Raw genomic sequence first — 16,649 nt, 5'->3', positions numbered from 1 at the left:
TGTAAATAAGAAGTAAATATTATGTTAAATGTTAAACTGTAAATAATATATTGTTGTTTGTGAAGTGCCCTTGAGTGTAAGGCACCTATAAATACATTGATTAATTTTATTACTATTACTATTATTAATTATAATCATGGCAAAAATCTTTTTAGGGCAGAAGAGCACTGATTTCATGGTAAAGGACAAAAAAATATATATATAAATCGTATTCATTACGAGTTAATTGCACTTTATTAGTAATTAGTGTGTCATATATTTGAACAAACAATGAATTCGCACTGTCCTTCATATTAAAGCCGCCTTTTCATTTGAAACCTTAATCAACACTTTATGGTTACAGCTCAAAAACCTTTTATGTGTGCTACACTTTGTGACGAACACCATGAAAAATGTCAAATTGACCATGAACGTGTCTTCGGTCATTCAGTTGTACACAGTGGTGTTTAAAAGTAAAAAAAAAAACAACACACACAAAACACAAGTACAATTAGTTAGTATGTTAGTAGGCAGTAGTCCTGCAGGTATCACATGGGAACGCTCTCCTGTGGTTCCTGACATTAAAAAAGACACACGCAAAGGCACTGTGGAGCTTTTAAAGTATCGCTAACAAAACAATAACATACTGTAAGAGTAGAAAAAATTGCATTGAAAGGCCTTTTTTTTGAGAGGCCTTTTTTTTGGAATGCATATACATGCTTATGTATGTAAGTCATCGTTCACCTTATATATGGATTATGTCTGACTTGTTATAAGCTACAGGAGAGCAGTTGTATTAAAACTCCCAAAAAGTTCATGCTTAGATGTTTAATAATTGTCTTTGGATGTAATCTGTGCTTTCACTGCTGCATTTTTCTACTGGAGTGGTTGAAAGAAAAATAATACCTCGGTACCCCAAGGCTGAGCTGTAAATCAGCATTTGTAGCAGCTAAGTTGTTCATAAATAAATGGTTCAGCTGTAAAATAAAGTGCAAAATGAGCAGCCTCTTCATGCTTGAATTGCTTCACAGTGATTGAGTAGGAGTGTTGATTACACAAGTCTTCTGCTAGACATGAGGTACAGGTGGTTATAACCCTAATAAAATATAAAATCTGCCTGATAATAACTCTCATCTAGACGAAAAGCAACAAACTTTAGGGACATTTTCACCCCCAGTTAAAAAGAGCTTTTTTGAAAAAGGGAGTGCTGCTTGTATACGAGCCCAGCTTCAAGAGGACAGAGTTTTAAGGTCATGGCTGGATCGGATGCTCTTCTCTCATCTTTCATCCTCGCACGGCTGGAGACTTATGAGAGCTTGCTGTGCTGTGGCTGAGGACCTACTCCACTCAAATCTTCTGAATTGAGATGACTACGATCTCTTTCCGGCTCCTCATCCTGAAAAAGGAAACGGTGATACAAAATGTCATTAGTATATACTATAAAAATATTCACATTAGGCTATGGATCAAGATGGGTATAAAGAAAGTTTTCATTGCCATATTTATTCTTTTATTGTAATTTAAATGAAATTAAATGTACGTATTAGTAAAGACCGAAGTAAACCTTCAGTGAGAGAAAGATATATAACAGCATTAACTTCTCAGCAGTTTGAGCAACAGAAGCTCGTCTATTGGATTGGACCTTCACTCCCCATGTGCATTAATGAGACTTTTCAGTACACGTGTACCGAACCGAGAGAAGAATTTTGGTACGAATACGTGTACAGTTTCACCCCTAATAAATAAAAAAATATATACAGGTAGACCCCAACTTACGACGTTGATAGGAACACGTTTATGTCGGAGGCGACTGTTATATCTCCGAAATGTAGTAAGTCGAGTGGTCGTAGGGGTCAGGGTCTGACTGTATATAAATAAAGTCTAAAATAAATATCCAACTGTGAAAAAAACTGCCTATTGTCATATTGTCCTAAGTGATTGTGTGTAAAATTAAGGGGTGTGCTTGTGCTCACAGTATCAGCGGTCAGCTCTTCCTCTGTGTACTCACTGCCGTAGGTGGTGGGCTCCATGTCAGACAGCGCACTTCCCACCAGCTCCTCCTCATAATCAGTTTGATAGTCTGATTCCTCTGACAGACACAGACAGCGAGAAAGCAAACCATTTACCTTTTTCATTCAGTGGAGATCAATATGCTGAGAATTTGACTAACTCCGAAAACGTAAAACAGTCTGTCAAAAAGCACTACGGATTCCTGAAGCCCTCTTTGACAGTCTCCTAATCTATTTGTCCATCTTACCTTTTATAAGTGCTTGTTTGACAGGCTCGATGCGGGAGACGATCTCTGCCAGGTCAGTGAAGGAGGCGTTTGGACAAGTCACCATCTCAAATTAAAAAAAAAACAAATAGATGTTATGATCCAACCACAGACCCAAATCAAGAAGTAACTGATTGCCTGTTCATTTGAACATGTCCCCTTACTTTCACACTGCAGAACTGCGCATGGATTTAATATTACTCATTTGACTGATGCTATTCATCCAAACTGAGACAAGATACTGTTCAAAGACCTTATGATCAAATACTACATGCGTTTTTTTGTTTGTTTTTTTAACATTGAGACATTGTTCTTCGGTTGTGCCTACTTTCATATAAGCACATTTTGCAAGTAGTGGTGTTATAATGTAGAAAGAACATTATACTCCAGTGCTCATGTTAGTTCTCACTCTCCAGTGTTCTGTATTGTTTAAATATTTATGATCACACTCTTGATGTCACCCAAATGTGGATGGGTTCCTTTGAGTCTGGTTCCTCTCAAGGTTTCTTCCTCATAACATCTAAGGGAGTTTTCCTTGCCACAGTCACCATGGCTGCTCATCAGGGATAAATTCACACCATTCACCTTAACTGTTGATTTCTGTAAAGCTGCTTTGAGACAATGTCTGTTGTGAAAAGCGCTACAGAAATAAACGTGACTTGACTTATAGATAAAAACTGTCGGTATCCAGGGTCATCTTTTATGCAGCATTTCCCAGCCAAGTGAGCATATGTAAGAATCCGTATGAAATTGATGAGACATTCGTATGGATATGATCAAGCGCTCACATCGTTACTGTGGGTGTTGTGGAACTCCTCTTGGCGCCTGTCCTTCAGCATCTTCTCCACCACTCCGCTCCTGCACCACACATCAAACACGGTCTTCCCGTGCTGGTAGCCCACCTCCTGTCAACACAACGGGAACGCATGCAGTCGATAAAACAGGACAGACCTTTACACAAATGCTGCTGTGCTCCTGTATTAACTCAGACATTCAGCCTAGACTATGAGCCTAATACTAATAATAATACTATAATATTAATACCTAATAGTATTTACACATACTGGTGAAAAAACTTTTGAAAGTGATATCTGATACCGCATAGTAGTATGTAATGCGTTCCCTGCAATGGTGGACTTCGTGTAATTCCTTACTGTACTTTAGTAGCTTTTTCTTATATCTGTACTTTACTGAAGGATTTCCATTTCGGGAAACTTTTACTTTAACTTCAATACATTTCAAATTCAAATATCTTTTTTACTCGACTACAGCAGATTTAAACTTTGCAGCAAGCCACCAATCAGGGTAGAGCTCACGCTGTTTTGAACTTTGTATGCAACTTGGTGGTATCTAATTAGCACAAGATACAGTTCAACACTAAGCAGAACATTTTGAGAGAAAATAAATGATGGAAGAAACTCCTGACTCTGACTTGTTTTGCGAACGGTCCTAATTATAGTTCATCGTATGATAAGTACTGGTTGTAGTAACATCAAATAAAAGGGTGGCGTTGAAGACATAAGTCACCAGATTTAGCCAATGAAAATTAAGAATGCAGTGATGTATCTTTAACTCAGCCCCTTTTTTAAAGTCATAGGACACTTCAACCAATAAACCAGCAGAGAAACTATGCATAGGCTACGCTACAGTACTGTACTGTACTACAGCGCTCACTATAAATGTGATATTTCTACCAATTTACACAAAATTCATTTCATTTTATTTCTGCAAATGTTTTCTATTTGTTTAAAGAAAGTGGGAGGATGATTTATGGCTTAAACAATAAATGTTAAAATTTTGGCGTCTATTCATCGCGGAAATTTCTGCGGTCGGTTTTGGCACTTAACTACCGCGATCAACGGGGGACGACTGTACATTTGAAGTCAAATACTTGTGTCCTTTTACTCAAGTAAACGTTTAAAGGGAGCATTTTTACTTTTACTGGAGCAATATTTTACCTACTGTAGCTCTACTTTAACTCAAGTACATGGTTTGTGTACTTCGTCCACCACTGATAAAGAACAACCATGGCAATCTAAGCGCATCAACAAGCACATGCAAACACACACGCACACTTTAAATAGATAGTATTCAAACCATTGGATACAACTAAAGCTAAAGAGCTAAAATGTGTCCTTCAATGATAAATGTGAAGTACTTTACTTATTTTAGTATCATCAGTTTTAAAAAGCACCATAAAAACCAATGCACTTGTACAGAATGCCACAGTATCAGTACATTCCTAATGCAAACTTGTGTTTTAAAAAAGAAAGAGAGAAACAGCACATAAGATTGGGTAGACATGAAAACTAGAACACAAGGGAATTAGACAGAAAGGCACTCACAGCAATTTCATCGAACTTGCTGAACTCCAGTGTGCGATATCTGTTGATGGGGGGTCGGATGTATTCACAGTAATCACTGTTCTTGACGGATTCCAGCTGCCTCACACAGCACACGTATGCTAGCCGGGTCTGGATCTCAGCCATGTTCAACACCTAAACATGCACAAAAAAACAAAAAGTAAGACCCTGTGAAATTAGTGGCCGGAAGGTCGCTTCGATTTTTATTTTACACTTTACTGAAATGCAATACTTTGACTTTCTCTGCCAGAGGGTTGAGGCGTTTCCATAGCAGCCACCAGCCGGACAGGGAATCTCCATAGTTGGTCAGATTGGTTTCGTCTTGGCTGCCCACATCAATGGCTATCACGACTTTAGCTCCCATGGACCGCGCCACATCCGCTAAAACGTGTGTGTTGGGGGGTTGAAAGAAATCAATAAAGCATACAACACCATGGGCAGACTGCAGCAGAGAACATTTTTCAGTCCAGTTCAAATTAAATAAAGACTAAACTATGAGACGTGGTGTCAGTGACATTTAACACGATCGAGCAATTAATCAATAATGTCCTAACACAATTCTCAGCAAAGCCTCCGTTTGTAAGTCAGGACAATTACACGAACCTAATGCTAACCATTACAAATACAGTATGAAGGAAATTCAAACATTTGCGACCAAGAGAGACAAACCTGGCAGGTTGTTAATATAACCTCCATCCATTAAGAGGTGTCCATCTTTGGGGTCACACAGAGGAGGAAGATAACCAGACAAAGACATGCTGGCACGCACATATCTCCACAGAGAGCCTGAAAAACATGATGCGGAAAAGTGGAGGTTAAAATCATGCTAGGTCACTCAATAATACCAGTGTGGGTGCCAAGGGATTGGGGGGCAGGATTTTAACCAACCATCAGTGTGCACTCTCATTGTAGAAGCAGTGATGTCAGTGGTGATGTTGAAATAAGGGATCCACAGATCCTGCAGAGAATCAAAAGGAGAAAGAGATGAATCAGACTGAGGTTAACATAAAACGAATTCCAATGACCATCAGTGAGCTCTAAACATCCTGCCTCTTACCTCGATTTGCTTATTTTTGAACACAGCACTGATCCCAGAGTTAAAGGCTGCTCCAGAGAACATAGAGGTGATGGGGTAGGTAAGATCCAAAATCTTTTTGAAAACTGAGGTCATCTCCTTAAAATAAGTAAAAAAGAAGAGACGGTACACAAACATGTCTCAAAGTGGGGTCTCTCTCTGAAGTTCAGCAAAGGGGTCACAATTATTATTAGTATTTATTTATTATAATTTTTGACAGTGTTTGAAATATTTTTAACAGTGTTTACAACCTGTGGTGCTACGTTACGAGGGGTGGCAGACGTGATTTCATTTTGCAAAGTTTATTGCAAATAGGTGTCACAAAAGAGCATAATGTTTCCACACAACCTCTAATTATGTGCATGTAGAATGTTTCAATGTTTCTAGATTCATCTAGAAAAAAATAAATAAAAAAATCGCCATAGATTTCTTTTTTTAAATTGTCATACAGAATTAAAAGGATTTCTTCCAAACATTAATAACTCAAACCCAAGTAGACATAAATAATAATATCGACTTGAATCTAATAATAATAATAATAATAATAATATAATATAATATAATATATAAATATAATATAATATAATAATAATAATGATTTCAATCATATTGAAAGTGGAAAGTTCAGGAATGAGCTAGAGCTTTAGTAAATATTATTATTAATATTAATAAAGAATTTTAGTTAACACTAAATATTATACAAATTAAAATTATCAACCTAATGCTTTAATGGTTTGATTATTACCAGAAAAATATATGACACAGAGAGGCACAAAGTTCTTTCTTTTGTTCTTTCTTTTTTTTTCATTTGTGTCTTTTTAGCTTGAATGTTAATCCACAAAAGAATTTACATGTATTCTTAAATTCAACGTAAAACCTTTACCTAACCCGTAATCAGTACACTATCTTCTAAGGACACAATTACTGTTCTATTTCAACACTATTAACCTCCAGTGGTCAGACCTAGCTCTACTCAAACCACTGCAATAGAGCCATCTTTCCCTTTATCTTCCTTGTCTCAGACATTAAACCACATGTGCAGCGTTTGGAGCTATCTGGCCAACAGCTTGTGACTACACTTCATGCTACAGGTATCCTGTGCTCCAAATCTGAAAGCTCAGGTCTCTCCAATCTATTTTCCAGCATGGCGAGTGTATTTTTCTTACAGTCCCTATTTAAGTTCCTTCATAAATCAAAGTCAGGATCTGAAACATGCAGTATATAGCAAGCATATTATGTGAAATATAACTAAAACGTTGATAATCACAATTGTGTATGTGGAGTCTTTACACCTTACACCATTTCCAACTGGTCCAGGACCAATACAGATTTGTTCAAGCTGTAGGATGCAAGTGCTTATGCATTATATAAGTTCATACGGACCATAGCCCACTCCCTGGCGCGGATCCTCATCCTGCTATAGCTGTGCTCCTCGGCGTAAAGAGCGCCCATCATGGAACCGATTGAGGTGCCTCCCACCAGGTCCACAGGGATCCCAGCCTCGAAAAGCGCTCGCAGAACACCCACTTGGGAGCAGCCCCTAAAAGAATAAGGAGATTCTTAGCTTGCATTGTTTGCCATCGACATTCTATGTTCAAACATGCTCGCCTAAATAAAATGTGGCTAATCATGTTCAGGGTCTTACAGGTTCACCTTATGTATTAAAATCTCGTGTGACAGAACGAGAGCGAGTAAAGAAGAAGAGAATAACAAACCAACCTTTAAGCACCTCCTGCATAATGCAAAGAAAGACGGGATAGACAAAGAAACTGTCAGAACAGTGAATTGCAGGAGACGAGCGAGAGGAAGAAAGGGCCTTAAAAAAAGAGCATAAAGGTCAAAATGAAACTAAGGCGATGACAGGCTTTGAGACAACGCTCTTAAAAAGATGCGCTTAAACCAGAAGAGCTATCAGAGAACTTCATCAAAAGCGTTTGGAAGCTGTGTTCTGCTTTAAATACATTAATAACCAAGTTTTGGGCACTTTACTCCGATTAAAGAGGGAGATAATTACAGTGTCATCGTTTCATGCACAGCCATGCGAATAGGCAAGTCCATAGAATGAAATACAGATTCTAAATCCATTTCCATCAGTCCATTATTATTATTATTATTATTATTATTATTATTATTATTATTATTACTGCTATGGGTGGAAATTCTTCAGTAAATTTTCTAAAACTTAATCTGGGGAATTTTCGAAATATTCCAAGTTAGAAACTTAGCAGGAATATTTACCAGAATTTATGTGAATTAATTATAAATTTTGGGAAATTGATATTAATTGTGTCTGTGTGTATATAAAGTATATATTCATTAATAATGCATATATTCATAATTTTAAAAAATATACATTTTAAAATATATTCAATACAATACTACAGAAATAAACATGAACATCCATTATTATCGAAATAGCTGGGAACGAAAGTGAGTACACCCTCAGTAATTACAGCTGTATGTCGTTTAACCATGCAAAGCCGTTATTATGTTGGAAAACTGCCATTCGGCGCTGTTTCTAAAGGGAGGGCATCATGTTCTGCTTCAAAATGTCACAAGTAAATTTTGGAACCCATGTTTTCCTCAATGAACTGCAGATCCCCAGTACCAGTAGCACTCATGTAGCCCCAGACCATGATACTGAGACCACCATGCTTGCCTATAGACAAGACACTTCTTGACTTTTCTTGGTATTCGTCACCAGGGCGTCGCCACACATGCTCGACACCATCTGAGCCAAAAGTTTATCTTTGTCTCATTACACCACAGGACATGGTTCCAGTAATTCATGCTCTTGGGCAGGTTGTCTTCAGAAAACCGTTTGCAAGCTTTCTTGTGACTCATCTTCTTTGATCGACCCTTGTAGGGCCTGTTCTGAGTGGAACCCATCTTGGAAAACCTCTGTATAACCCTGGCCACTGTACTGTAACTCAGTTTCAGGTACTTACCAAACTTCTTAGAGTATAGGGCATCTTTGTGGGAAGCAACAATTATAATTCTCAGAGAGTCTTTGCTATGAGGTGCCATGTTGAACATTCAGTGGTCATTCATGAGAGAATTGTACTCAAAGCACCAAATTTTAACACCTCTAATACAAGATACACAAATTTGTATGGTCCTGTTAAGCAGACAAAAACATGAATATGACTTTGCATGGTTAAACGGCGTACAGCTGTAATCACTTCTGTTGGCCGCTATTTTGACAATAATGTTGAGTTATTTTCAGAGGAGAGTAAATTGCCAACATTTAAGTTCCCTGTATAGGTTAACCTGCAATATTGTAAATTCCCCAGTTTATTCCCAGTAATTCCCATGTAGAGTTTTCAATCTTGAAAATCCATGGAATTTTTCAACCCTACACCAGCCTCTGTTTCTCTGTGCATGGGACGAGTCTGCTCTGAAGGTATTGTAATCCTGCTGCATAGACATGACGTTAATAACTTTGCTGTCACTCATGGTATGTTTGGATCTTTGTTATAAATGATCTAATCCAACAGAAAAACATGCTATTGCTGCCCAGAATTTAAACAAGATATTGTTCTAAATATTTGGAGTTGCACTGCATCACAGCTATGGTCTCTTTCGGCTTGAATCCGAATATAATAAACACGATCAAACAGAAAGGTCATTCTCAAAAATAGCTTTCTGGTTTTTATTATTCTGTCTATGCACAAGGGAGTGCAATGAAATTTTTTGGGAAAATTTTTGTCAATTGACGATGCACTGAATAATTCTTTTGTCTATTCAACTTAAAAGTAGAATTCTCCTCTGTAAGGTGTGTACCTGGCTCCTCCACCACCCAGGACCAAAGCGATGGCGTTGCCAGTCAGAACTCGTGCCAGACGAGAGAAATCTGAGTGGCGGTCTGCAGGCTTTTGGAACACACGCTGGTACATCTCAGTCTAGGAACCAAACACAGGAGATGATTATATCAATCTGAGTGATATTTCAACCCAAAACAAATTTTTATAGAGGGCTTTGTGTGATGAATTTATTCTATTAACATTCCCAAAGATTTAGTAAACAAACTCTAATAAACTGTCTAAACCAGGGATCCCTTAACTACGACCTCACATTTAGAACGGCCCTCTGAACAATGCCAAGACAAATTCTGAAAAAAGTAATTTTAAATATACATTTGACTTATATCATATCTGTATTTGAAAATAAATGTTGGCTTTCAAACAAAAATTTCCCTTAGTTAATAATAGAGGTCGAAGCACCTGGAACTATCGGTAAAAATTAATACATATTTTTCCGACTGTCAGTCTGCTGTCATTATGAGAGCGACCTCTAGGGGTGAATCACTGACACCACGTGCTGTTAGTTTTTTACAAGAGAGACTGCACGCTGCGAGAGGGATATATTATATTTTGAATTATTTATTAATTGTATAATTATATTTATTAATTTATTTATTCATAATAATTAATTAATATATTCATATTTATTTCCTTTAGCACATTATCACGATTCAGTACTGGATTTCTTCTTTGTCTAAAAAAGTTCAATACTATTTTACATAGAGTGTAATAATGCTCTTTTAACAGTAGCTATATCTCTTGAAAATTACCAGTCATTTGTCTGTATGGTGCATAACAAAATAATAAACGAATGCGCCATTATAAGGCATTAAAAAAACATTTAAAAATCATACTAAAATCTCCACAATAACACTGGCTGTCACTCCGGGTCAATGTAAATTTCTGTTACAGACCGACCCGGCCCTTCAATAAAGAAAGGCATTAAAAATGATGTGGCCCTCAAAGAAAAAGGTTTGGGGGATCCCTGTTCTATACAGTTCAGTGTTTGCATTACAAGTGGATTTGTGTGTGTTACCAGTTTGGGCAGGCTCCTCTTAGAGAAGACCCTACGAGGGCAGGAGAGATGCAGGTGTCTGGAGACCCAGCTGCGCATGTTAAGCCACTCAGCAGTCCCTGTGGGTGGAGGCCCGTCCTCGCGGTGCAGCAATACCAGCTGTTTCTGAGCCCTCACTGCACTTCCTTCCAGCATCCGTTCTAGCTAAAAGACAAAAAGCATGCAAATGGTCTATAAAAAGGATCTGAGGTGTGAGACTTGTGGTGTTCAACATTTTGAATACTTTAGTCTTGTAGGTGGGAGACGGTTCAAGTTCAAATCCCAACCGATGACAGAACCAAGAGCGCTGATTTGGCTGTTTGAATGGGATGGATAAAATGCTCTGTCTGCTCTGTCAGTCATACTGAATCTAGCTAATCATGGGCATGTGTGAGCTCATGGATGTGAATCAGGGAAGTTAGCACTTGTGTGTTACGCTGACCTATGGCAAAAAGATGCAGATGGCTGGTTTCAAATATCACATAAGGGAAGAGTGCGAACCTTCACTGAGATTTGTAATATTTAACCAAAAAAAGTGTTGGTGGGGTGATTTTTTTTCTGTAATGAAACATTTATTTGTCAGGTCTCCAGTATGGGTAATTTATTAAACGTATTTCCACAAGAGGAAACACTTCAGGGTCTTTGCATGCTCTGGGTTTCTCAAAAAAAAAGGGGAAAAAAGCAAGAGGCTTTTACTTGTCATACATTGGAGCACTATGAATGCATATTCTAGCGATGTTAGGAGGCTGGGGTCAGGGCACTGGGTCAGCACAAAGGGGTAAGAAACGTGCAAACATTACTCCCTTCAAACTTTCATTTGAGTACAAAAGTATTTGCCTTCGAATATGCTTAAATATTCAAAGTATTACTATCTATTATAGCTGTAATGTTCTCATTATAATTTTTGTCACATGACTCTTTGCTTAATCGACTCAGTTTATGTGAAAAGACACTATGTGACTCTTAGCAACACCAGTCTATTAATAGGATGATATTAAGGAGTCAAACACTGATTTATATCTATTAAAATAATCATGAGCCCAAAACCTTCTTTTCAACTACTTCAAATGAGGCCATGGGTGTTGTGTGCAGAGTTAGGAGTTTCTTCCATCTTTATTCATCTCAAAATGTTCTGCTTGCTTGTGAACTGTATGTCGTGCTAAATAGACACCGCCAAGCTGCGATCAAAACAAGTTCAAAACAGAGCATGCGGCCCTAAATGGTGACTTGCTGCGTGTTTATCTCTCCGCTGGCACATACAGAAACGTGGAAAAAAATACTTAAGTACTAAACTGTGACGATTTACATTTACTTTGTTAATGTCCACCACTGCATGTCACACATATGATCATTTGTATTCTGTTTAAGATGTACCTCCCCAACTGCTGGGTCCTGCTCCCCAAGTCCAACGATGATGATGCAGTCAGCCTGGCGGATGCAGCGTTGGGTCCAGGGTGTGAGCGAGCTATCGGTTTGGTACAAGACAATACGATGGATGTCCTCTTGCTGGCCCAGCCAACTTGACAACCTGTACTCGTGCACACTAAGAGAAGAATAGTAATGATTTTATTCACTTCTGACAGTGCAAAGCCTTCAAGCGAGTTAACACTCGAATTGAGACAATTCCTGAAAAGATTCTTTTTGCTACTTAGCACACAGTTGTGAGGATCGTGATGATGCCGAACCTGTCCAATGCAGCAGAACCCAACCGCTGTTTGATGATGTCACTGGTCAGGAGAAGAGTGGGACCTTGCAGTTCGAAAAGAATATAATGTATCTTTCAGAAGACAAATCTTTTTTTGCCAAGATGCATTATCCATACACTATATTGCCAAAAGTTTGCAGACACCTGGTCATAAGTATGGCATGCGTTTTTTCATCATTGCAGTCCTAATTTGCTCTTAAAACCCTCCACTCTTCTGGGAAGTTGTTCCACTAGATTTTGGAATGAGCTTGTGGAGATTTGGGCTCATTCAGACACAAAGGTGTTAGTAAAGTCAGGAAGTAATGTACAGTAGGTGAGGTGAGGAGATCTGGGGTGCAGTCAGCGCTCCAATTCATCCCAAAAGGTGTTGAGTAGGTTTGAGGTAAGAGCTCTATAGCACTAAATCTTCCACTCCAACCCATACAAAGCTTATCTTCATGGAGTTTGCTTTGTGCACAGGGGCATAGTCATGACAGAACAGATCTGGGTCTCCTAGTTCAAGTAAAGGGAGAATGTCCTGCTACTGCATCCAAAGACACTCTATACAATTGTGTGCCTTCAGCTTTGGGAAAGAGCCACATTGGCCTGGGAAAGTCAGGTGTACCAATACTTTTGACCATTCAGTGTATTTAGACAACAGACACTTGAGTAAATAAAACAGATTTCTGTAACCCAGACAAGGCACGCATGAAAGTCCTTCTCTTAGGAAACACTCCTTACATATAAATGAAACGTTGAAACACAGCCGAGGCAATCACACGCTCTTACCGATGGCCAAGAGAGAGTGCTGCAGCTCCAGGGTGAACGCGGTCAGAGGAACTTCCTCGGACACAGGCAGCACAGCCACGGTGGACAAGTTGGAGGCAGGATTACCTGCGTCCCACTTACTGCTTGTGGTGTGCAGGGACAAACTACGAGCTGGAAAAGCACAGAAACGTTCATCACATCAGAGCGTACTATGCAGCACAAGAAAAAAATGTGTCCTGCAAACAGTAGGCAAGAGATATCCAGTATTATATAACTAACCTGTTAAAGGTCCATTAACCTGCTGAAGGATTTTCTGCCCGAGCAGATGAATGAGTCGTGTGACCACCTATGAACACCATAAAGAGACCGAGCAGAAGGGGAGGGAATGCACTTTGTGAATTAAAGCATGAGATGTGCAAATTTGGCCATGCAGCAAAAGATGGACATGTAGTGGATTAGGCACCTGAGGGAATTTCCTCTTGATGGAGCTGAGTGCACCCTCAGGCAGTTTAGCCAGCTCAGAGTCTCGTACAGCATGCACTGTAGTGGCTCTGTTCTGATGGGTCAGAGCCTCCACCTACACACACACACACACACACACACACACACACACACACACACACACACACACACAAACACATTGTTATATCCTATTCATATTCATATAATTCATATAATCGATTTGCTTTGGACTTCTGGTCTTTGTTATATTTGGAAATCCAATACAAGAACACGATCCTCTACACCAAATGCAATGTTTCATGCATGTCTCCTACCGGTGTAACTGATTTTAATCAAACCAACCTAGTAAAAAAAATAATGAGAATAAAAGAATCAATACGCTTTTTCAACTTGATTTTTATTACACAAAGCAATTCTTTGTGTAATCTTGAGGCTTATAATTTGCTTAATACATAAAAAAGATATATGACCTCTATTTAAATTACAGATTTCATCATTTATTTATTGGCATCAATAGACATAACTGGAGTACATGGCAATAAACACTAACTACACCAGGGGTCATCAAACTTTTTTCTGTGAGCACCACATAATTTTTCCTTTCTGTAATGGGGGTCGGGTCCGTCTGTAACTGAGAATTACACGGGACGGAGTGACTAAAAATATTATTGTGGAGATTTGATTATAATTTTTAAATGTAAATATTATACCTCCTAACACTAGATTAGCTTGTTATTTTGTTATGCACCGTACAGACAAATGAGCGTCACTTTTTAGGTATGTGGCTTATTAAAAGAGCATTATTTCTATCAAAATAACACTTTTTATGTTAACTAATATTGAAATCAAAACATTTATTTACTTATGCATATGTATGATGGGTGAATCTAACAAATAATTAGGCAATGTAAATAACGAGAGGTCAAACCGAGTGGATTTTACAGATACCGATAGCTGGAGTGGATTGTACTTGCCAATGACCGATTAATCAACCAAGAGTTTTTAAAATAGATACTGGGAAAAAAACATAACACTCCATGTGAAATACTACTGAACTTTAGTACAAAAAAACAAAGTACTGAATCATAGGAAATAAACATGAATATATTCATTTATAAATATAACTGTATAATTTATAGATAATAAATAAATATAGCGCTCTCCGTGCAGCGTGCGGTCTTATGTGTAAAATCTAACAGCAAGTAACAGCAGTGATTTTCCTCTAGAGGCCACTCTCGTAATGACAGCAGCCGGGAAGCCGGAAAAAATATAGGTAAAGATTACTGCCGATAGCCAATAGTCCCAGCAATCAATTATCGGTGCCTCGACCTCTATAAATAACTAAAGGAAATTTGTTTAAAAACAAACTTTATCATCTACTACAGATATGATATAAGTAAAATATATATTTAAAATTTTATTCTAAATATGTCTCTGGCATTGTTAATAGAGCGTGTCAATTGTGGGGACGAGCCATATTCAGCCTGTTGGCTATAGTTTATGGGACCACAGAACGAAACCGTTCAGTTCCAACTTAATAGTTATATACCAGTTTATTATGCTATATTTATATTACACTGGCAGATATTTAAAATAATAAGAACTGTGCTGCTTTTGCACAACGCTCAGGCTGCACATTCAGACTCTCCAACACGTAAATAGCATTATTAAAACTTCTGTGTTTGGGAGCTAAAAAAAAAAAAAAAAAACACCCCAAAAAAACATGCCCATGACGTACAACGTAACTATATTTGGATCTACACATTAGAAGCCTTGTGATTCTTGACAAAGCATTGACGCCAACCTTTGCAGCACGTAACCATGGCATCAGCATGAACAGGTATTCTTAGCAGCATGGGCATCATCACGGAGACGCATGTGACTCTGACCAATCAGATGGGAACATATAGCAAACCAGGGAGAGAAAAATCTCCCAAAAAAGAAACCATTAGCTGATGTTCCTTTGGACAAGGAGCAAACTTGTTAAAAATGGAGCTCGGGGAGATCAACAATTTATTTTAAGACACAATCCTACACCAAAATACAAAGAAAAAAGAAAAAACACATGACCAAGACTAACGAGAAACACACAGACAGACACACACACACCCACCCATTTTAAGCACATTTCACACTGTTGTGTACTATTGACAGTGTCAAAATGAACTCGTTTCATCACTTTAAAACAAATTTAAAGTTTTTCTCAGTTAGATATTAGATCGTCTCTCAGATCAGAAATTTAATTCTCAAAACTATTTGTTCAACCTCCACATAATGAAGTCACTTGTGCACAATTTCTTTGTGAATTGTGAACGCTTTGGTGCGGTCTGATTAATAGATTTTGTAAAATTGTTTGCTGTTTCCTACATTATTAATTTATGTCATGATCAAAATAAGTTATACTGGTTCTTACCTGAATAGTTTAACCCCCACAACATCTAGGCATCATTTATTGAATGCAAAATGTTTAAACCTGCTGTCACAATCTGTGATAATCTTGTGCTTTGAACTGATTAATTGTTCAGATGAATCTTGCATGTCACTAATGAATTGGAGTTTACGGCATCAGATCATCCAATGACAAACTAGTTCTCTAAAATGGGTCAAAGGTGAATCTCGTGAACCTCAATATGGTGCACCGTCATATTGTGATGACTCCATTTTTGACAATCTCTTGGACTTGTCATTCTGATGGCAATAAGATGTGACACAAATACTTACTTTTGAGAGATGAGCTAATGATTAAAAAAGTAAAAAAAGTAATCTGCTGTGTGGTGCTGTTTGTACTAATCGTTTCAAGTATGCACCTACTGGCTTGCAAATATTAAAGATGATTTGAGAAATACTCTCAAGCAACTGCATAGGAAACGTTGATGCTCACCACTCCGATTAGATCTCCTCTGCCATACTCGCCAGTGAGCTCCTTCTTCCGTCCTCCTTCAAAATGACTGATCGAAAGCGTCCGCTCAGCACTATAAAGGTGCTATCAGACTTATCGCCCTGCCTGAAAAGAGAGAAAAAAACTTATTCGATAGTAATTTTCTGAAACGAGATCAGATTTCACTATGTACTATGTAATGTAATTCTAGTTGTCATTGCCATACTAATCAATACACAACTTGAATTATAGCAACCTGGATTCAAAGAAAAACCAGACCCACACACTACAGACCTACACAGTATGTG

The 16,649-nt window shown here is 38.1% G+C and overlaps 1 protein-coding gene across 1 annotated transcript in view; it reads right to left on the bottom strand.

Moving 5' to 3' along the window:
- Window positions 1-215: 215 nt before the first annotated feature.
- pnpla7a (patatin-like phospholipase domain containing 7a) overlaps window positions 216-16,649 on the bottom strand; it is a 33,659-nt gene continuing 17,225 nt past the window's right edge. Inside the window, 19 exon segments of the mRNA XM_046867743.1 lie at window positions 216-1,375; window positions 1,953-2,068; window positions 2,237-2,321; window positions 3,043-3,159; window positions 4,600-4,752; window positions 4,850-4,998; window positions 5,287-5,403; window positions 5,506-5,575; window positions 5,675-5,791; window positions 7,076-7,232; window positions 9,476-9,594; window positions 10,532-10,714; window positions 11,924-12,092; window positions 12,235-12,298; window positions 13,023-13,172; window positions 13,281-13,347; window positions 13,465-13,578; window positions 16,345-16,391; window positions 16,394-16,467. Coding sequence (XP_046723699.1) covers window positions 1,286-1,375; window positions 1,953-2,068; window positions 2,237-2,321; window positions 3,043-3,159; window positions 4,600-4,752; window positions 4,850-4,998; window positions 5,287-5,403; window positions 5,506-5,575; window positions 5,675-5,791; window positions 7,076-7,232; window positions 9,476-9,594; window positions 10,532-10,714; window positions 11,924-12,092; window positions 12,235-12,298; window positions 13,023-13,172; window positions 13,281-13,347; window positions 13,465-13,578; window positions 16,345-16,391; window positions 16,394-16,467 — 2,158 coding nt within the window. The 3' untranslated portion in view covers window positions 216-1,285.

The sequence above is a fragment of the Silurus meridionalis genome, chromosome 15, assembly GCF_014805685.1.
Source record: "Silurus meridionalis isolate SWU-2019-XX chromosome 15, ASM1480568v1, whole genome shotgun sequence".
Lineage (NCBI taxonomy): Eukaryota > Metazoa > Chordata > Actinopteri > Siluriformes > Siluridae > Silurus > Silurus meridionalis.
Note: the sequence above shows the minus strand (reverse complement) of the source record. Positions and strands in the feature narration are given on the sequence as shown.